Consider the following 22,363-nt stretch of genomic DNA (forward strand, 5'->3'; position numbering starts at 1 on the left):
ACCAGAACAGCCATTCTGACATCAAGACTCTTCCAGCAAGGATGGAACAGGGATTTTGAGATTGAAGCATTCAGACCCACAGTTTCTGCTAACAGGCAGCATAAATTTATATCCATGGTCACAATGGCTTGAATTTTGCTTCCCTGAGAAAACAGCAGTTCCTCATATTTTTGTGAGCAACCAGTCTACATTCACATTGCAACTGCACTGACACAAAATCCTGCTCTGCTGATGAACACAAACCATCATCTTCTTCTTCTTCATGAATTCTGAAATTCATGCTTCAAAAATGGTAGAAAAATCCTTACAAAAGCAGAAGGATGCCAGTTCATTATATTACACTTTTATTTTACAGTTTTTCAAAATCTGTTTTACAGATACATTGACTGGGACAGCTGCAATACTGACCAAAAAAAGCATACCTACAAACCAAATCACATTTTAATATTTACTAGCATTGAATCACTAACATCCAAAGAGATGTGTCATGTAGTAAAGAGGGTGTGCGGCAATGCAAAATGTAGGGAAAGATGTTAAAATGAAAAGTAAACATTGCATCCATGGTTACACAGCAGAGATCTCTGCAAACACATTTGGCATTGTAACATTCTAGACAGCAATATGCCTTGTAATACATATTGATTATACTACATGCCTTAGAAAGCTTGTATTCTGTGTCTGTAAACTTTAACCAAATAAACTAGATATGATAAAATGGAAAATAATCTAATCTGAAAGTAAGCTCTTCACTTTAGAAGGGCATTGCATTCAGGTGAATTTTAAGTTATTTTTGGAAGTTGATAATCCCTCTCCCTTGCACATTATTTTCATTTAAATGACAGTTTCCTGATGCTACTTATGTGCTGCTACTGTGAAAGACAAATATAAGATCTTCCAAAGAATAAAGTTTTGCCTCAAAAAAGTCAGTATCTGCATGAACTGCAGCACAAAATGATTCACAAAGGACTTAATTTTGAACAGCACTGCAATTCCTCAGCTATATACCTGTGGTGCAAAGTAGCAGTTGCTCTAACAAATTGAGAAAAATCTCAGCCAAAATTTCAATAACCTAATTGCTATTCTCAACATTTTGCCGAAACATCACCTATCATTACTGGGTACTAAGCTGACAAGATCCAAGCACTTTAGAACTTTTTAAATGGGCTACAATACCAGAAGATGATGCTAAGTATGGCATTTTAACAGACTAGCTATAGTGCACTTTTAGGGACTCTTCATATCTCCAAAGATGCCCACCCCCCCAACGCTAGACATCAGGCACTAGTTTTGCCCTGATCCTGGCTCTGACACAACATGACCTGTCACACAGCTCCAGATATCAGCCCTGCTGACACAGGACGGCAGTTTCTTTAAAAGGCAGTATGGATAATATATGATTTCCATCAAGCCAAAATGTTCAAAATGTAGACAGGGGCACAATGGCATATTCAGCGTTCCATTTCTTATCCCTTCTCCATAATCTTATATTTTCAGCTCTCATTCAAACACCACACTTCCTACCACATATAAAATATCATGGGAGCAGATTGGAATTTTTGAAAACTAATCTTCTTAATGACCTAACCTCCAATCAATAGTTTCTTGTCATACTTTGAAAGTCACAGCCTTCATTAGAAGCATTTTTACAGCAGATTATTTACTGTATAAATACACACGCGTTTCTGCTTTAACTTCTTACTACTAAAAAGTTCATATTGAAAGTAGTTATGGGCTGACAATTAAAAAAACAAACCCCCAAGTTTAAAGTTCAAGTCTCCGTACAGTGCTACAAATAGAGCATGACACACTGGCTCTGAAAAAAAGGTGAACAAAATAAAATAACTCGCAAACAGATCAGTCTTTTTTTCCTTCTAGAGCCTTCCAGTTGAAATATATATTCTGAAATAAGGCCAAAAAGAAAAGAAAGGCATTTCAATCTTTGTAAAATCAGAGCTAATAATTTCCTTGCACAGATGTCCTGACATTTGTGTTGAGTGGGCTCTGTGTCTATTTTATCATGAATTTTAACTTAAAGCTTTATAAATTCAAAAATATTTGGTTGATCATGGACCCACGTTAAAAAGTGAGGCAATAAAACATAAAAAGGGAGGGGGGAGAAAATGAACAAACGTTGATTTGAGGCCTCCATCTTCTGACTGCTCAAAAGGCCAGAATGTCCAATAAAATGTAAAACACAGTATATATTTTGTGTAATCTAAAAAATCTGTTGTGATAACTTATTGCAAATTGCACTCGGCAGTTCGCCAAAATAATGGAAAACTACCCCCTGTTGGTTGGCACAGTCCTTTAGCCTTGATTCAAAGTCACCAATAGAAGGACCTGGAAAGGAAGTTTGCAGCTGTGCTCAGCCAACTGGCTGCCCCTTCTGGGTGTGACCCAACACGGGACACCGCTTTGTGTTGCTCCTTTGAAGGACTTTCATCTTCTGGCAAATACTCAGGGAGGTCAGTATTCTGCTCCACTTCTACTGGAGTATCTTGGAAAGGAACCAACATCTGCACATAATGGAACACAGGACATGTATCATGGAACTTCACAGGTTATTTTATAAACTCTGCCTTGCTTTTCAGGTAGACCATGTTCATTTGTGCAATCAGATTTAGATAACTTTTTAACTTTTAGCAGCAGAAAGGATAAAAAAAATACTTTTTAGTTTGTGTGTTTTTAAAAAGCTAAACGTTTATCATTTTTTCTCTTTATGCTAATGAGTATACCCTTCAACTAACGGATAGCTTATGCCATTTTACCTATTCTGTGATATGTATGTGGAGAGAAATAAATGCATTAGATAGTGTCCCCAATGTTTCTTCCTAATTTAGTTAGTGTAATTTAAAAGAGTGCATAGTCTTGAACCGAAAGATTAGATAATGTCTTAACTGCATAAAAATGCTAAACCTAGGACAGAAGTACTTTTACTAGGCTATCCATACATAGATGGCATGGAAAGTTCCACACCTGAAGCTTCTCTGATCCACACATACTGTTGCACTATTATGCAGATATTGGTACGCAAAGCAGGTAGGAAAATTCATTTGCCTAGAATCTCAGGTATGCAGGTGCTGGATTATTGTAACGTCCAATGAAAATACTACTATTATTGTTGCTGTTGTTGTGATCTTACCACCAAGACTTCTAACAACATGCTTTTACAGTGTGGGCAGTTCTCTCACCTCTTCTCCACTTTCACTTTTTACAACTTGCTGGGCTTTCATAACTTTGGTTGATGCTATTGCTGTTGCCAGTGCCTACACAAAAATGGGAAAGGAGAAAAGAAGGAGAGCAGGATTAAGAAATCTCTACCTGAAGCTGAAGGTTATGAAAGCAAACCACTGTAAATGCTTACCTCTGCTTTTAAATCTGATCTGATTCGGACTACACATCTTTGAATTGCCATTTGAAATGTAAAGCTGATGACCCCCTTAATTTTCAGTAAGGCCTCTTCACAAAGGTTTCTCCGTGACTGGAAATTAAAGAGATGCATTTAATGGGCCAACAGTAAGTAAACAACATGAACTTAACACATCTATGCAGTGGAGCAACATTTTTAAACAAAAAGGATTGTTTTGAATTTGGCTGTAAGAAAATAAAAAGGTAACATTTCCACTTACATTCTGAAGGCAAACTAGGAAGAAATCAACTGTGAATAATAATCGAAAAGTGCTGAAAAGCAAAGCAGCTTTTCTTTGTTATGATCAGCTAAACAGTCTCTTGTGATTTAGTCCTGACTGACTGAAATCCTCACTGATGAGCAGTTAGTGTTTAAGTTGCTATTTATCAGACATCTTGTATCCATACTGACTGAATGCATCAAAGCAGCTGTTACATCCTTCAGCTTCCTTATCTGTGGCAGCTCATGAACATCACTGCACTGCACTGCACAACTCAAATCTGATGTCAACTGACAATGTCTGCTTACAAAATCACAAGCACATCTTGTGCTTTAAGCAAATGGCAAGGCCTCCACTATGCAATAACACAACAGTGACCTGTGCTAGTTCCACCAACTTTGGATTGCCCCAGCAGGCTTTAATGCTTTTAGGGACTTCCGGGGAAGAAATGGCGAACTGAAGATGGCTCCACTAAAAGCGGAGCTGACGAGTGCAGCAGAATGGAGAGCCAGCAAGCAGACCAGCTCTTCATAATTCGGCTCCAGATAAGAAGAGGACTTGAGATCACCCGAAAGTGCTCCAGACAGTTGCTCCTTGTGAGGAGACTGCAAGACAGCAGTCTCCGGCAGGTTTAGACTCTAGGAGACAAGGAAATAGCTATCTTGTTCATCATTGTTATCATCACCAGCGCCTTTAAGGACACTACTTCCTTTTCTAATCACTTTGGAAATTGTTTGTTAACTGCTTTTCAGCTGTTAGGAACCTTTGGATCGACAAGTCTGAAAACACTGGGTGAGTTTCCTTCAATCCTTAGCGAAATAAGTTTTAAATAAGTTTAGTTAAGTTTAAAGACTTTAAAAAAAGTTTTAATAAACAGCAAAAGGGTGATTAGAACTTTTATTCTGGAAAGTTACAAACGGACTAAGGGTCCAAATGGACTTGAAATAAGATTTTTGGAATTAATTATAAGAATCCTTCCCATGGGAAAATGCTTTTGTTTTGAATTCTTTAAAAAAAATAAGACTTTAAAAATTGGGCACTAGAAGGAACTAGAAGGAACTAAAGATTACAATTAAAGGAGAAAAACACTCAAACTTGACATACAAATACAGAATGAAGCAAAATATTTTAACATTGGACATCTTGAAGGGTATTTTTGAACAATGGATCCAGAAGTTAAGAGTGTCTGTGTCTATAGATAGACTGTGTTTAAACGATGTTATGGAAGAGGAACAAGTTTTACCTGACAAGACTGAGACTGATTTGAAAGTGGATTTAAAAATGACAGGTTACAAGAATGACATGGAAAAAGATGTTACGCTGGACATACAAAAGAAACTAGCTGATGTCTTAATAACTAAAAGAGATATCTATATTGGATTTGCAAAAGACTCTCTTCAGTCCCTTAATGGACTGAAACAACAAGGCTTTAAGGATTTGTTTATAGATAAGAGACAGGATATGGGAAGAAGAGATCATTTGTTGTATTTTAAGAGGTGATAAGTTATTAAAATTGTTTATACTTGTGATGAAGGGGGAAGTAATTTCTTTATATATTTCTTTTCTTTTTCTTTTCTTTCTTTTTTCTTTTTCTATTTTTTTCTTTTTTGCACTATTTTTATTTTTTATTTTTTAGTCTGTATTAGTTTTTATCTTTGCAATTGTAATTTTTAATAAAATTGCTATTTAAAAAATAAAAAATAGAATTGAGAGACTTTCATTACATAAAATAAACTCTACAAAGCATGTTTTAATGCTTTTAGTCTCTCACAGCAGAGCAATTAAGTTGTCAGCAGACTTCACGGACTTTAATGAACATCAACAGAGATGTCAGGGAAGTGCATCAATATAGCCAAACTTATGTACAGCTTGTTATTTACACAAACAAATATTCTCGTGTTTGAAAGATAAAAACTTGCGTATAAGCTTATGTCATCCACAGACCTCCTGCACCAAGTTTTGAATTCCATTAAAAAGCCTCTTTTTGTATTTGAGCTGGTCACAACCAAGTAAGCCAGCAGAAAGCTTTTGGAGACTTGGTTTTGAGCCATTTGAGTGAGCCTGCATGCATCTCAAACCAAGTTTTAAAAAAGTTACTGCTTTTAAAATAATAACAGAACAAAAGCACTAAGATAATTATAGTATGAATACATTTTCAAAGAAAAAATAACTACATATAAAAAGTGCTTTAAAAAAGTGAAAAAATACAACAGAAAGAAAAAACAATATTGTTAGAAGAATTAACAGTTACAATTCTATATATACTTATCTAATGTAAATAATATTCAAGTATATTTATATTAATTTCAAATACATTTATTTAACCCTAAGTATCATTCTATTTTTTTAACCTACTGTATTTTGTATAAATGAGTCCCATATTTCATTATACTGGTCCGTACAAAGTCTACAGCTATAGGCAATGCACTCATAGGTGGCAAGTGTAATCAGGTCTTCAATCCATTGATTGAATGGGGCCGTACATTTATCTTTACAATGCTGCAATATCAGTCTTTCAGCCCGAGTAAGGGCACGGAGAATCCATTTATGTTGTCCAGTTGTCAAATTCCATGTACTAGGTATGTGATTCAAGAGAATATTATCCTCTGAAAATTTTAGCTTTTGTCACACAGTCATATTTATATAGTCCACTACTTTCTCACAAAACTTAGTAAGTATAGGACATTGTAAAAACATGTGTTTTAAAGAAGCATTATCCTTATTACATCTTCAACAAAATGCTGTTTTTGACCATTCTTTTCCATACAAACATAATGGAGTCCAATAAATTCTAAATATAATATCACAGCAGACAGAATTCATGCTAACATGTTTACTACAGAGATACTGGGAGAATGGTGGAAGACTCAGTAAGATCTTGGCTAATCACTTAAAACAAAAGAAAGACAGGGTAATGATTCCAATTATTAGAGGTGAAGGAGATGAAATATATAAAACTTCAATGGATATAAATTGTCAATTTTTAAAATTTTATTCAGAATTGTATAGCGAATCAGAAAATGCACCAAATGAAGATACAGAGGCCTTTTTAAATAAAATTAACCTACCACATTCAGATGATTCACAAAAACTTTTATTTGCTCCACTATTTGAGGTAGAAATTAAACAAATAATTTTAAAACTGGCAAGTGGTAGAACATGAGGATTAGAAGGATTTCCTATTGAGTGGTATAAAATATGTATAGATCTTTTGGTGCTAAAACTTTGTCAAGTGTATGAAGAGATATTTGGTAAGAGAATTTTATCACCAGCATTTAATTAAGCTTATTATTACAGTTGTATCAAGAGCAGGTAAAAATCACACTCAGTGTGTTATCATCATCCAGTCTTATTAACACTGGTACAAAGATTTTAACAGCAGTATTAGCAAATAGATTACAGAAAGGGATATCATTCATTATTAAGAATGATCAAGCAGGGTTTATAAAAACTAGGCAAGCAGCAGACTTTAGGTTAGTTGTAGATCTAATAGACGTGAATAAAAATAAAGATCAAATTGTAATTTTATCATTAGATGCTGAAAAAGCCTTTGACAAAATATATAAACAATATGTGTTTGCCGTACTAAACAGGTCCAGATTTCCTTTGGAATCCATAAAATGGATCAAGATATTATGAGAGACTCCCACTTCTAAAGTAAAGGTTAATGGCATGTTTTCTCCTACTTCCCCACTATTTAGAGGAACTAGACAAGGATGTCCACTTTCACCTTTGCTTTTTAATACCTGAGTGGAACCCTTGGCTTGTGCTATTAGACAACATAGGAGTAGTACTAACACAGTTGAACACGAATTGGTTTTATTTGCAGATGACATTCTTTTGTTTATTTCTAAATGTACAACTATTCCAGTGTTGATGCAAATGATAGATGCCTTTAGTAAAATAGCAGGATACTCTCTTAACTGTTCCAAATCAGAATTGATGCCAATGGGTGAAAAATTGGTTACCCATCCATTTAAGGAATATCAATTCCATATTTGTATCAAATCCATTAAATATCTAGGTATATATACCAAAAGATATAACTCAGTTAGTAACATGTATTATTTGATCAAGGTTAAAATAGATATGAGAGCCAGTTTGGTCTAGCGGCTAAGGCAACAAGCTAGAAACCGGGAGACCGTGAGTTCTAGTCCCAACCTTAGGCACAAAGCCAGCTGGGTGATCTTGGCCAGTCCCTCTCTCTCAGCCCCAGGAAGAAGGCAATGGAAAACCACTTCCAAAATCTTGCCAACTGCAGGGACTAATCCAGACAGTTGCCAGGATTCAAGATTGACTTGAAGGCACTAAAATAATGTCTGTATACACAAAAAACTGGAACAAGCCTTGCTGATGGAAAAACATCACAATTCTGCAAAGTTAAATCTTGCCTCAACAATCTTCTAAATTTTTTGAGCATGTCAACAGGCAGGAGGATGGAGATGATCCTACTGTTTTTCAAAAAGCCTTTGATAAACTCCCCATTAAATGTTCTTCAGGAAACTTAGAATTATAGCATAAGAGGATCTATCTTTTAATGGACTATTTAAACTTTCTCAATGGATGGAAGCAAGAAAAAGAGTCCTGCAAGACTTTATGTTATAAGCAGTGCTTATAGAAAGAGCTCTCTAAACAGGGCAAATGATCAACCAAAAAGCCTATGTGGCTCAATTTAAGTAAGTATGAAGTGTTACACATGGGGGCAAAAAAAAAACCCCAACCCTTAACTTCACATATACACTGAAAGAATCTGAGCTGTCTGTAACTAAGATAAAAGTTCTTGGAGTCATAGTGGACAGCTCTATAAAGATTACAAACCAGTATGCTGATACTGTGAAAAAGGGAAGTTCCATCCTAGGGAATAACAGGAAAGAAGCTGAAACTAAAACTGCCATATTGTAATGACCTTACACAAATCTATGGCATGTCCACATCTGGAATGCTGTGTACAGTTCTGGTCAAACATTTGGAAAAAGATACTGTAGAGTTGGAAAAAGTTTAGAAGAGGGTGATCATAAAATCAGGTGGATCATATACATTCCCTTCAGAAAAGCTAGAATACTGTGGACTCTTTAGCTTGGGAAAAAGGTGGCTGAGAGGGGACATGACTGAGGTCTATAAAATAACCCACAGCATGACAGGGAGAAAGGGGACAGGGAGGAGCTTTTCTCTTTCTGACAGAACACTCGAACCAGGGGCCATTCAATGAAGCTCACTGGAAGGAGATATTGGATAAACAAGAGAAAGCATGCCTTCACACAACACATAATTAGCCTGTGGAATTTATTACCACAAGACATGGTGATGGCCACTAACTTGGATGGTTTTAATGAGGGTTGGAAAAAAAAATTATGGAGGACTGGTATATCAAGGGCTAGAGGTCCTGAAGATATTTCCAGGTTGGGGGTAGCATGCCTCCAAATACCAGTTGCATGGGAACAAAAGCAGGACAGGAGAGTGTCACCATAAGGAATCAGAAGAACCTCAAGGCTTTGAGAAGCAGAAAAACTGTCAGAGGACAAACAACCTAGTGAACAGCAAAGACTTTCAGTGCAGACACCTGTGTCTGTTGAGGAAAGGAGAGACTGGAAATCAGAACATGGACCAGGAAAGAATATTCTGGAAGAATGTGTAGCTGGCCAGCTGACTGATTGGCAGGCTGGTTGGCCTGCTTCAATATTTTCCTACCTATTTCCATTGTTATTATATATGCCCAGATTCTTATCCAAGCATTTCACTTGCTTCCAGACCCTGAAGTGGCTGATCACAGATCAATGAGTTTATATATTCAGAGACATTTCTGAGGTTAGTTTCTTAGGAAAGGTAAAGTTACCCATGAAATGTTCATTACAAGCAGTTCCTATGTATTAATCACACCCAAGGGATTTGAAAAACAGTCTTAAGGCAGGTTAATTGTATTTACATTTACTTACATATTACATCTAATTTACACACATGGAATATACTTACAGAAAACAGTTGTTCCTCTCACATTTTCATACCCCAGTATGAGTTGTAAACTCCAGAATGTATATGAATATCTTACCGAATCATCAAGGCCATCTATGTGTAAAACTACTGTTTTAGCACGTTTGTTTGTACTTCCAAGGAAAAACTGAGCTTTTCGACGCCGCGAATTCATCTCATTCACATTGTCCATGTCAGACATGTTGGAAGACTGAAGAATATCATAGATTTCAGAAGCTAATAGTCTTGTTTCTCCAGGTGTTGTGGTCCTAAGATAAAGCAAATTCATATTTATTTAGATACGTTACATTCTTTTTCTTAATACAAGATCATCTACAACTCTGCCAGAAAAGACAACTATTTTTACTTCTACAAGGTAAGGAGGGCTACAGCTCCTAAGACTGTTTCTCAGTCATGGCCCCTAGTTACACCAAACAGCCTCACCTTACAAATAAGATTCCTTCCCTAATGACTTTCCAGAAGTTGACAAAGGCAGAGCTATTCCAGAAAGAATTTAGTGACTAACTTTGTCATTATTGTTAATTTATTATGGTTGTTGGCTTTAATGGTTTATTGCCTAATGTAATTACGTTTAAATTTTATTAATTATCATATTAGCTTATGTTTTTAATATTATGAATGCAGTGAGCCTCTGGTAGATTCCGTGGCACAGAAATTAATAAATTAAACAAGATACCTATACGAGGCTAAGTCATCTTCTCTTATAATTTACCGAAAGTCTCAGTTGACCAAAGCCATGATGAGCAGCCAAAGTCAATATCCATGAAGCCTTCTGGTGATGACCATGCATATGAAGGATGGTAACTTAGAATGTTAGGGGAGCAAAGAATAAAGAGCATGAGTGAACAAATGAAATCAAAAAAATAAAAATCGCTTATATGTCTGTGAAACTAAAAGGAAAGGGAAGGAGGTAATAGATCAGACTAAAGATGGTCTAAGCTTATATAGTAAAGTTGATGAACACATGCAGAGTGAAGATACAGGTTTACCTATGAATGAAAGGGCTAACGTATATGTCAGAAAGTTTAACAGGTATCAGGTTACTATAGGTGCATAAGAAAGAATTCATTGATTAGAGATAATTGCATGATATTCTTTAGTGAACAGTAGTAATGGAAAAACCAGGTATGAGTTTTGGGGGGGAAATGTGCAATATTCTGAATGAATAAAATACAGGTGGGAAAATATTCTGATAGCTGACATTGAATGGATGGGTGAGAACAAGATGAGAAAGTTCAGAAAAAGCTATTGGGCCATTCAGAGACCCAGCAATGAATTAGAAATGTGACTCTTTGAAAAGTATCTGCTTAGGGGAAAAAAAATCTGTTTAACACATGGTTTAACTGTAACTGTATGTATATGTACACATGGAAAGAAATAAATATAAATCTAAAAGCATGATTGACCTGATAGTCTGGGGAACTGGACACAAGGAAAAAGGATGTAGAAGTTGCTTGGAACAGAGTAGAAGTGTGTTACACAGAAGAATGTAAAATTAAATTAATGGGAAGTATGAAAAAGAATGCTCAGTGGCATAATAAAAATATGTATATATGAGATAATACCTCATGCAGTCAGGAAATTCCTCCACCCTAAACCTTTGTTGTTTTAACCCATGGGTTTTGTACCTATGTATGAGTATTTGGATAAAATATTGTAATTATATTGTTCATTTCTCTGTTTAGCTGCAGCTCTGTGAGGGGGGGGGTTGGCTTTTTTTTTTACACTGGACCCTCTGTAAAACATGATGTGGAGCAAGCAGGAAGACCTGACTATTTCCACTACTAGTGGGCCTTAGAGCCTGATGGAGTCAACTAGATTCTGACATGACACATGACATGAAGTCTTCTATTACACTGTTATCATACACCATCTTCAACAGACCAATAGGCCATATATATCTATGGTTATGATATCCAGTCAGCATCATGCTTGCTAATATTGCTTCCATCCAGAGTAAAGTCAGATAACAGGATTTGAGATAAATAGTGCTTAGCCTTGGAATAAGGATAATCAAGACTTATTATTTGGATTATCTTTTAGTAGTACTTAAGATAAAGATAGGTGCCTCAAAGATGGGAAGATACTGCTCTTAGAAAGAAAGGGTGAACATTATGGAAGGATATTATCATAAAGGATGGTGGTAGCTTTGAAATACATGTCTCTGTATATTTTCTGTAGGTGTATATGCATGCTTTGCCCAAAGCAGCATTTCACAGATGTTTTATAGTTCCAGAGATACTCTGGTAGAGAAACACAAAATCACAAGGGTAATGAATGAATTTTAGCATACATACACCCCACAAAGTGGAAAAGTAACAACCCAATGTTGCTGAAAATGGAACTATAATACTTATAGGCTATTTTAGTTTAGCCAGAACCGTGCTCCTTTGGTATAGTAATAATTTTAACTCTTCTCCATGTTTCTGAAATGGCACCTTTGTGTAAACTCATATAACATACACTGAGTATTTATGCTTAACTGGTTTTTCAAAATAGTTATGAAAATATCAAAGACATACATCAGTTCCTAGAAAATTTCAGTTGGGGGATTATAAAATTTTTTTGAGTTTCATCACTGTTAATAACTTCTTTGATTTTTCCCTTCTGGCAATCAAGGTATTTTGTTACTAAGCAAATAAATATTGACTACATTATTGGTTTTGTTCCCCAATATGTTAATCTTAATTGCATAACAAAACCTGAACTATATCCTCAAAAAAATTATTTAGGCATGTTCCAATTAGGCACAGCAGATGGCATTGTTGCCTTTTCTTAAATTAAAGCTGTATTTAGGAACTCCATATCGCACTGTACAATGTGCACGCACGACCTTTCTACCTCAAAGATGAATGTATGAAATGTTCACAATCAATGGAACATTTCATTTCAAATTTCAAAGAATCTGAATTCTTTCAAAGAAGTCAAATTCTTTGAAATTTCAAAGAATCCCACAAAGTCAAAATCAAAGAATGTTACTGCTCTTCAACCAATTAAGCTTTGACTAGGAATATAAATTGGTATTTTCTCTATTTCCTTCAGATTTTAAAGAACAAAATCAGTTTTATTGCCAGAACCTTCAAACTATTTTTAACGTATAAAATCCTGTTTGATCTTTGTAAGAGATACGTACCTACAACCCAAATGTGTTCTTTTTAATTAATACCTTTGTTCTTAATCAAAAGATTTAGAACACTATAAAAAAGAATAGTTTATGTTAGACTGTATTAATTTCAGTCAGTTCCCAACAGGAAAATTAGACACTTTAAACAGATTTTTGCATTTAGAAGTAGTACGCTGTCCAACTAATTTGGCCTAAATCTTTTTTTTTTAAAACAAACAAAAGCCACGGAAGATCTTTTCAGTACTTTCTGGAATCTTCTTTTATTGGACAACCTTTTGTAAAGGTTTAACACTGAAAGGAACAAATTATTATTGGTCAAACTGGTTATCAGTAAGCTCTATGTACCTTATGATAGTTCAGTTTTCAAAAGTAACATGAGCACTCTTATATCACTATAAATACAATAGGAAAAAAAGCTCCTTTCCTCTTCAAATTCTTTTCTTCTTTCTCCTATACATCACATAACAAAACGAGGGGGAGGGACACATGAATATAGTCCTTCACTTAGGACACAAGCACTCTCCATGTAACCTACAGAACCTTACTATCATGTCCTGAATTACAAATCATTTTCAGAGGAAGAGGAAAGAAAATAAGTTATTAGATCTGATACTGAAAAGGCCTTAGTATCAGACATGGGGTAGAATCATGCTCTCCTGCCTCTATTCCTGCAGACTCTGACCCAAACCAATAATCTAATTAATTTCCATTTGAAGCATTTCAATTACTTGTGCAAAATTAAATTATTGATTTTGAAAGTGGAATTTATACTTTAACCTTCTTCTTCAAAACCCATATGAAATTACGGATCAGTGATGACTTCCAAGTCATTGCTATTTATGTAGGTTGCTATATTATTCTTTTCAATGCTATTCTTAGTAATAGAATATTACTTAGTAAATATAAATTCAAAATAATTAAAAATCCTCTGTGTCAGCCAGATTGTACTACCATTTCTTCTATCAACTAATTTTTAAGAATATCAAGAGGGCTAATTTCAAAATCAGTTATGATTTCCTAATTTTCTTGCTCCCTCAAGACTGACATTCTGTCAGATTGTTTACTGTCATGTTTAACAGTCAAAGACTTGAACTTTGTCTTTAATCAGCTTTAAAATCAGATTTGTTATCTTGGAATTTGTCTCAACTTTCTGTGGTTAGTGGAGATACCTATTCCTTCAATGCTCTCTATTCTGAGGTTCACACAAAATGCTATCCATAATGCAGTTTCTTTGTTTTTGGCTTATCATGATTGTGAACCAATTGATACTGCTTGACATGCATTATATGTAAACCCAGATACTACTGCTCGTTCAGCAAACCATAATTTTAAAAAATCCAGGCTTAGGACTAGGTATGGCTCACACTTGTATTTCTCTTACCATCTTACGAAAATTTGTACATGGACATCATGAAGAAAATGCAAAATCCAATCTCTGGATTCAAAATAGACTCCTATTACCCATTGGTGGTGCACTACCTCGTTATCCTCCATTGTCATGAATAATAGCCACAATATATAAATGGTTTGATTCTATTACACTGAGGAACTCTCGATTCATAGTTCTACCATATTGAAGGATTTCATTTTCCCCTTGCTTCTGGCAACTTAAGATAATCAGTTTAAACTTTTCTAATTTTGGATATTTAATGGGAACTACAAGCAATTAAAGCTGTATGAAATTAAAACTGATGGAAATGGTTAGGTTTACAGAAGTGTGGGTAAGGGAGATACATACCTGCAAGGGATTCTTGTGCAATTAAATACATATTAATTTAGCTGATTATTTTAGGCAACTAATAAATTGGAAAAAGCTGTGTTGGATTTAGTTCAAGATATCCTGGCAAAGTAGACTACCTTGAAATAAAAAGTGCTTTTAGCTAAATAATTAGAGTTTGGCTTTCATTAATTTGCCAATCTGCATTAAAAGCTCCTAGTTACCTAAATTCCCCTGGAGCATCACTGGTGTAAAATACAAAAAAAAAGACATGGTAAGGTTACTCAAGATTGTCAAAGGAACTATGAATGTTGACTTTTAGCTACTCATGGATCACTTTTCTGATGAACACAAAATAAACTAAAACAACTGCATAAAATCTGCACTTTAGTACCTAATAGCATGAACTCAATATATTGCTAAAGCAACATTTAGGACATTGGTAGAAAACCTGATGCTCTTCAAATGCTTTGGACTACAATTCTGAGACCCCCTTAAAATTGTCCATGCTGGGATTGGCTAATGAAACACGTACTTGGGATTAAGGTGGATTCAGTGGGACTAACTTCCTATCTCTTAGGATGTCCATTCAGTAATGCCTTGTGCAAAACTCTAGCAGTGACTTGAAGTTTTCAGAATTACAAATAGCCATTCACATAGCTGTCTTCGATAAGTAAGTCTCCTCTGAGCTACCAAAACCTTTCTGAAAATACTGGGCTGCACTTTTTTCATAGCACCTGCATTTTGGAAACTTTACTGAAGCAACATTGCTAAACTTACTTTATAATTTCACTGTTGTGATTTCTCCTTATTTTTGCCTCCAATTAGAATTTATTACTTGGTACCAATATCACCGCTACCTTTAAAACAGAACTTCTTTGATCACATTTGTATGGAATCAGCAAAAGGAAACTACCTTCATAATACAACTGATTGCTGTGTATATTATTTTGAAAGCAATTTTTAAGGATGAGACAATTAGGTATATTTACTAGAGAAAACAGGCTATACTTACTTTTGTACGACCGTCTGTAAACTCAGCATCATCCCCAGTTCACTTTTCATCTTTTCTCTATTGGCCCGACATTCCACCAAATAACGTAGAGCCTATTAGAAAGGAATGAATCAAAGAACCACCACCAACAAAAGCCATTCTAAGCATTTTCTTTCACACCTCTGCATTGTAATAATTCAGAAGCTTGGGAAATATATTGTTTAATGCTTAGAACATAAGGCTAAAAATATTACCATATACTTGCCTGGAAAAGTATCAGAAATAATGTTCCTTTCTCTATAAAATAGGAATGGGCAATTCTGGACATGTTCAATTTCACACAATTTCTCATTTTTTCAGGTTTGGCTATTTCTACATGATTTTGTGGCATTTTAATAATCCCATGCACATTCCCCCTAACATAGGATATACCATGTGTGTTTGGAAAACTGCATATTAAAAAAATAATTGGGTATTGATTTGCATTTTAATTCAGGAAGTACAAATTAGGTAAACGCAATACAGAGTGAAATGAACAGGAATTGGAAAGTGTGCGGAGAAGAGAGACAAAGATCATAAGAGACTTGGAGGCTAAATCCTATGAAGATCAGTTAAAGGGACATGGCTCTTGAAACCTTGGCCAAAGAAGAGAAAGCTAAGGGAAACGTGGTAACAGTCTTCCAATATATGAAAGAATGTCATAGGGCAGAGCATATGGATTATTCTTCAGGGCACTCAAGGGTAGCACAAGAACCAATGGTGGAAGCTTTACTGACTGAGTGCTATTAAGCATTGGAACAGTCTGCCTCCTGAAGTTGTGGGTCCTCCATCACTGGAGGTGTTCAAGAAAAGATTGGACAGCCATTTGTCTGTGCTGGGCAGGAGTTTGGAATAGAGGATCTCCAAGGTTCCTCCCAACCCTATGATTCTATGATTTAACTTCAGCCTTGGTTCCCTCGACCGTATCAATATAGAAATTATCATGACTTCCCTTACAAAGCCAACTGAGCTATATGCAAAATACACTGAAACCAAAAGCATTATTTTTAAATTTATTCAATTTGCCAGGAGTGTGATAAATGTATGGTAAATGTTTTTGATTTGATTTTATCAATCATATGTTACAAAACATACCAACTAGGATACCCTAGCATACCCTAAATAGCATACCCTGGCATACCCTTATGAACTACAGAAAACTCTTGGCAAGTTGACCAATTGTACTGAACAAAAGCTAATGGAGACTGTCCGAATGTATTTACTTCATATATTGCCTTTGTAATAAACTAGTGTTGAAGGTAGCTAGTAAAATAATTGCTGGATTCACATATCATACTAAACTCTATGACTAAACTGTATGAACTAAAATGTACTTTGTTTAATATTGGTTTCGCATGATAAATCTAGCTGCTGTTATTTGTAAAACATGGTTTTGTCACTTAGGATCAAGCATGATCTCAGCTAATCATTCTAGGACTATGTTCAAGATGGGTTAGAAGAATACAACAGGTGTGACCCCAGGAATGAAAAGAAAACTCAAGTATGTGACTTGACAGTTTTCAAATTTGTTTTAAGTACCGACAGACTGTTAGAACCAGGAATGATAGCTGCATGAGGTAAAATACTCCACCATTACTCTGAATGTCCTGGCCTGTAAAAAGAGTTGCTTCACAATGAGCCTATTTTTCCTATCAAGGGTCTGTGTATATAAATCCAATGATTTCCCATGTGGGTTTATGGCAGGATGAAGGCAAAATCAGACAGATATTGTCAGGTTCTGGTATCTTTCTGGAGACTGTATTTCACTCTAAGAAATTGAATAGTCTACATACACCCCAGCACTCTCCGTATCCTAGCCAGACTTGGACAATAGATGCAAATCATAAGGTCTGTAAATCTTTTGCTGCTGAAGAAGTATTTTCAGTTGTTAAGAATCTGCCTATAACAATTGAAAAAAAAACGATGCCACTTACAGATCGGAAGAGAAGGTCCTATGGTAGACACTATACTATTTTACCAACCAGCAAGTTAGCTTGTGAGAGCCAGTTTGGTGTAGTGGTTAAGACACTGGGCTAGAAACCAGGAGACAATGAGTTCTAGTCCTCCCTTAGGCACAAAGCCAGCTGGGTGACCTTGGGTCAGTGCCTCTCTCTCAGCCCTAAGAAGCAGGGAACGGCAAACCACTTCCAGAATCTTGTCAAGAAAACTGCAGGGACTTGTCCAGGCAGTCACCAGGAGTCAACAACAACTTGAAGGCACACACAAAGTTAGCTTACTGAATATAGTTAGACTTTTCTTCTTTTTCAACGCTAATTATAAATCTTTTCCTAGAATCTCAAAGCAATCACTGTAATTTGAAAATCCAAGAAAGAGAGTAAGCAAACTTGGACAAGTTATTGACAATTCTGAACTGCCAGTTTAATTTGTTGATACTAGTTCCACACTGGCTTACTGCCCTTCATGAACAGTATATCAAAACAACATGATTAAACTACACTGGTTTGCTTCTGCCTTCAAGGATATTCAGGACTCAAATACATGTTCAAAGAAACACCTAAAATATATAGGCAATCTGGAGCTGCCAAGAGCAAGCTCGTTCTCTAAAGGCAAGATGTATTTTTAAACTCAAGAGTGTTATTGAAAGGAATGACCAAACTGTATTAACACAAACCATTTGGAGCTGCATTTGCTATGAATTAAGTAGGCCATATGTTATATTTTAAATACAAATCTATGTATTTAAGAATAGCATACTGTCCCTGATCTTGTTCAGGGAGGAGCTATGATGGAGAAGCAGCCACACACACTGCTTTTAGCTTAAATATTATACCATAATGAAAATAAATATATGTATATATAAAATGTATATACTCAGCACACTATTTCTGAAAATATTATGAAAACACTACACAAAGTGCAGAAAAAGTGGTGCTATAAATTAAAAATAATTACTAAAATCTAGATGCACATTGGTTTGAACATGCAATAAATAGCCAACATGCAATACAGAAATTAGATTTCTGATCTGGGCCCAAGCACATTGAATTTTATGCTTGCAAGCCTCATTATATCATGCATCCATGTTTTGCAAGTGACAAAAACTCTTATTTTTCCAAGACACATGAAACCCACTTGTACGCCCCTGCATACACTAGAAGACAGCACCTGGTCAGAACTTCTGAGCACAGAAACATGCAGTAAAATGAACAGACTGTAGGAAATGCTCAAAACATGTACCACATGTGGATCTATTCTGGCAATATATGAAGACTAGCCATCACATAAGTTTAAGTAAAATGGATATCCTACAAGCCTCCAAACCAAGACAGAAGAATTGAAATTCACATGCTAATGAATTAAAGAACTTTAGCTGCAAAATGCTGAGCAAACACATGTTTCCAACTGTTACTTTGTCTTCTAAAAACCTTGTTGCTACAACTACATAGCACCGAGCAGATAAGATTTTTTTTTTGCCGCTGTCACTATGACCATATAGGTAGATGAGCTCTAAACTATATTAAGCTTGCTACAATTTTTCCCATCATCTTCATTTCAGCAATCTTTCTATGCCTCAGTTAAGATAAGGGGTTTAACTTGCTCTATTGATGGATGTTTCAGCACATCCAGAGTTCTCAAATTCAGGCAATTTTCCACACGTGTAGTCACAATACAGTTCAGTGTAATCAGTAGAAACACACTGATAGCAAATATCCATTTAAGATCTTAAATTTTAAATTCCACAATCCCCCCCAAAATCCTTAGAAGATGAACTATCTGCTACAAGATGTACTATCCAATAATACTTACAAGTAATGCTGAATGGACAACTGGTGGGTTGGGATGATCCAAAAATAATATAAGGCCTGGTAGACACCCCTGATCCTGGACAATTGCTCTTCTATTCAGAGGGTCAGCTGCCAGATCTCTCAGCTGGTTTACTACGGTGAGTGCATCAGGTTCCACATTCATTGCGGTGTTCATTTTTCCTTGTCATACATATGATTCTACTACAAGGGAAGTTGTTATTAATAACTATAGTGATATGAAGTAGTTTCATAACTACTGACACAAAAATGCATGCTATGTTTTAATATAATTTGATACAACTTGGGAGGGAGGGAGGCTGTACTGTTTAAATTGTGATAAAACAACAAGCTGTGAGATTTTAAAATTGGGAAGTCCTACATCAGAATCCGCAATACTATATAAACATCATAACAAGATTAATGTGTGCAGAAAATAAGTATTTTTAAATTTTTATGTGTTACGATTATGCAGAAAAAACATAGAAAGTACATTCAGAACATTTATTAGGTATATGCTAACCAATTGTGGATTTTGATTTTTTTCTGAAAGACTAAACATGGCTACAATTGCTCATTATGTAATCTGTATATTATTATTTGTAATACACAATAAAAGGGGCTTCTTAATTTAGTCACAACTCTGAAAACCTTTTGAAGTAAATAAATAATGAGCTAGAAAGACAATCGGTATATTACATTCCCAAGAATACTGGAACTCTTGGAAGATTCTTGTAAGTTCCACATTTAATTGATTGATAACAGCAATCAACATTCCCAGAAAGACTGCCTCCTATCAATCTAACTTTATAGAATACATGGCAGCAGGGTATACTCTCAGCTCAGATGAAGCCCAAATACAGTGAGTGTCCTCCAAATAGGAAGTGACTGTCCCCATTTGAGTAAGCCCACAATCACTTGATGCTCACTCAGAAGTTCCACAGAAAAGCCAAATGGAAAGAGTTCCAAGCAAGAGAAGAATTTGAAATCACTGAACTAAAATACTGACTTATTCTTCTATTAGTTAAACCTGTCATACTACCTAACATTTTGGAGCATTTCTTCAATTTTGTTGTTCTTTAAATAAACTAAACTGCTCTTGCAACACGGTATCTTCCCTATACAATACACTATAAAGGCTGGTATAAGGAAACAAGCTTATAAGCTGCTTTGGAACTCTGAACATTTGTTGCCATGAAAGTCACTTGGAAAACATGTACTTAGGATCAGTCCTAAGAAATGTTATGTATATGTGCTGTTTATGTGGTAACATATGAGCAAATTGTCTGTTTAGTACTACACAAATATCACAGAAGTACTCCTCTACAGCTTCTTAATATAACTTAATTCAAAGATGGATAACTTGCTCATACAAACATCAGAAAGGAGTTTGATTTAAAAATTGCTTCGTACTGATAATGTCTGATGAATCCCCCCTGACAAAAAAGGGGTTAAATTACAGAATCCCTAATCAGAAGTCCCACTATTGAAATAGGACCCTCAGGAAAGCATGCATAGGACTGGCATTTGAAACTACTGTTCTGTGGATACTTAGTTGGAAGTCTAAGCTTAATTTCACTAGGATTTACTTCCAAGCCAGTTACAGCCTTCAGATAAAATACCACTCCCGAATCCTTAAGGGGGAAAATATTATTCTGAAAGTCCAAAAGTATGTATATTGATCCACAAGTACCCTGGGACTTATTTCCAGGAATACATATCCCAATTAGGACATTGGACCTTGCAGCTTTTCTTTTGCTTCCGTGCCTTCGAGTCAGTAACTCAACTGGACTCCTGGCAGCTCCGTGGCCTGGTCCTTGCACTTTCTTGCCTTGCAGTTTTCATAAACTGGGATCACATAATCACTGCACTGTTCTTAAGGAGGGCAAATAGGACTGCATCCTCACTCACCAATGCTTTGAAAACTAATCACCCGGTCTGGGTTTCTGTTTGAACAAGACAAGATTAGGAGAAAGTGAGTTGAGCTGCAATGCTAAACCCAACTAGCAGCTAAGTGCCACCGAGTCTTGTTTCGGACTGAATAGGGATCGGGTGACAGTACAAACGATTGCAAATCCTTAGAGATGAGAGCGGTTTAGATCTCTAAGAGAACTCCGGGGATCGAAGAGGTCGGAGCATTCATGATCTTCTCGCGCGTTCTTTCCTGTCCGCCTTTAATCCACTCCCGCCTCTTTCCTGCCCCTCCGGCCCCACTCCCGGGTCCAGGGATCCCCATTACCGCCCTCACTTTCATTGGACGCAGAAGGGGAGGCGCTTTGATACTCCCGCCCCACGGAGGAAGGTCCACTCCAAGGCACGTATCGGCTAATACTGCTGCTGCCGCCCTCGCACACCGGGAGACCCTGGCAGAGAAGCCGCTTGGAACCTCCGGGCGCCCCGGCGAAGGTCAGCTGAATCGGAACCGCCGACCCGCCAAGGAAACATTCACCCAGCGAAGCGGGCGCCCGCCGCTCTCCGCCACCACTGCAGTCCCCGAGACGCGATTGGCTGCAACCAAAAACGTCACCCTCCATTCGTGGCTCGCCTTATTATGCCCCCTTCTGATTGGATTATTCCGGGTCAGGTGTTCTGAGGCATTGTGGGTTAGAATGAAATCGATTTTAGGAGAGATTTGGGGAACTACAAGTCCCAGGAAGCTTTGTTGTGTTTCTGAAGGTTTCAGATTTACGTCTGCCCTTTGCATGGTGGAATGAGTAAATGGTGTGCCCTGGGACGAATCTGGTACACTTGCTTGCCAGTGGGTCCCTGTAGTGAGACTTATTCGAAGGCAAGTGTGTTCATTTCCCCCGAATTTAGTGGATCTTAACTGTTCTAGCTGAATAATTAAATATAGAATTGCAATCTCAGGTTAAAAGTTGATAATATACAGTAGTTCTGTGTGTTTCAGTTCTGAAATAATGCCCCTAAGAACCTGGCTTAGGGCTGGAATTTTATGGTGCAATTATATATATAGGTTAAGATAAAGGTTCTTTGATTCCAGCTCAACTCCTACTAACTTCAGAGAAACATCCGTGCAATTTTCTTGGCAATTCTACAGAAGTGGTTTACCTTTGCATTCTGAATCTTTTTTCCACTCTAGACAACAGC

At 36.3% G+C, this 22,363-nt stretch overlaps 1 protein-coding gene across 3 annotated transcripts; it reads right to left on the minus strand.

Annotated features, from left to right (window-relative positions):
* Positions 1–327: 327 nt before the first annotated feature.
* ARMC1 (armadillo repeat containing 1) lies at positions 328–21,751 on the minus strand. Of its 3 annotated transcripts, none has more exons than XM_063299341.1 (7): positions 21,504–21,751; positions 19,260–19,456; positions 15,474–15,565; positions 9,676–9,865; positions 3,365–3,481; positions 3,192–3,266; positions 328–2,516 (listed from the first exon to the last, which is right to left on the minus strand). In XM_063299341.1, the coding sequence occupies exons 2-7, from the start codon at positions 19,431–19,433 to the stop codon at positions 2,325–2,327; spliced, it is 840 nt and encodes a 279-aa protein (XP_063155411.1). In that variant the 5' UTR covers positions 19,434–19,456; positions 21,504–21,751; the 3' UTR covers positions 328–2,324. The 3 variants fall into 3 exon arrangements, with proteins under 3 accessions (XP_063155411.1, XP_063155410.1, XP_063155412.1); XM_063299340.1 differs by having other exon boundaries at positions 19,260–19,459; positions 21,504–21,750; XM_063299342.1 differs by lacking the exon at positions 21,504–21,751 and adding an exon at positions 20,845–21,057 and having other exon boundaries at positions 19,260–19,459.
* Positions 21,752–22,363: the final 612 nt, after the last annotated feature.

This window comes from Candoia aspera, chromosome 3, assembly GCF_035149785.1.
Source record: "Candoia aspera isolate rCanAsp1 chromosome 3, rCanAsp1.hap2, whole genome shotgun sequence".
Classification (NCBI taxonomy): Eukaryota; Metazoa; Chordata; class Lepidosauria; order Squamata; family Boidae; genus Candoia; species Candoia aspera.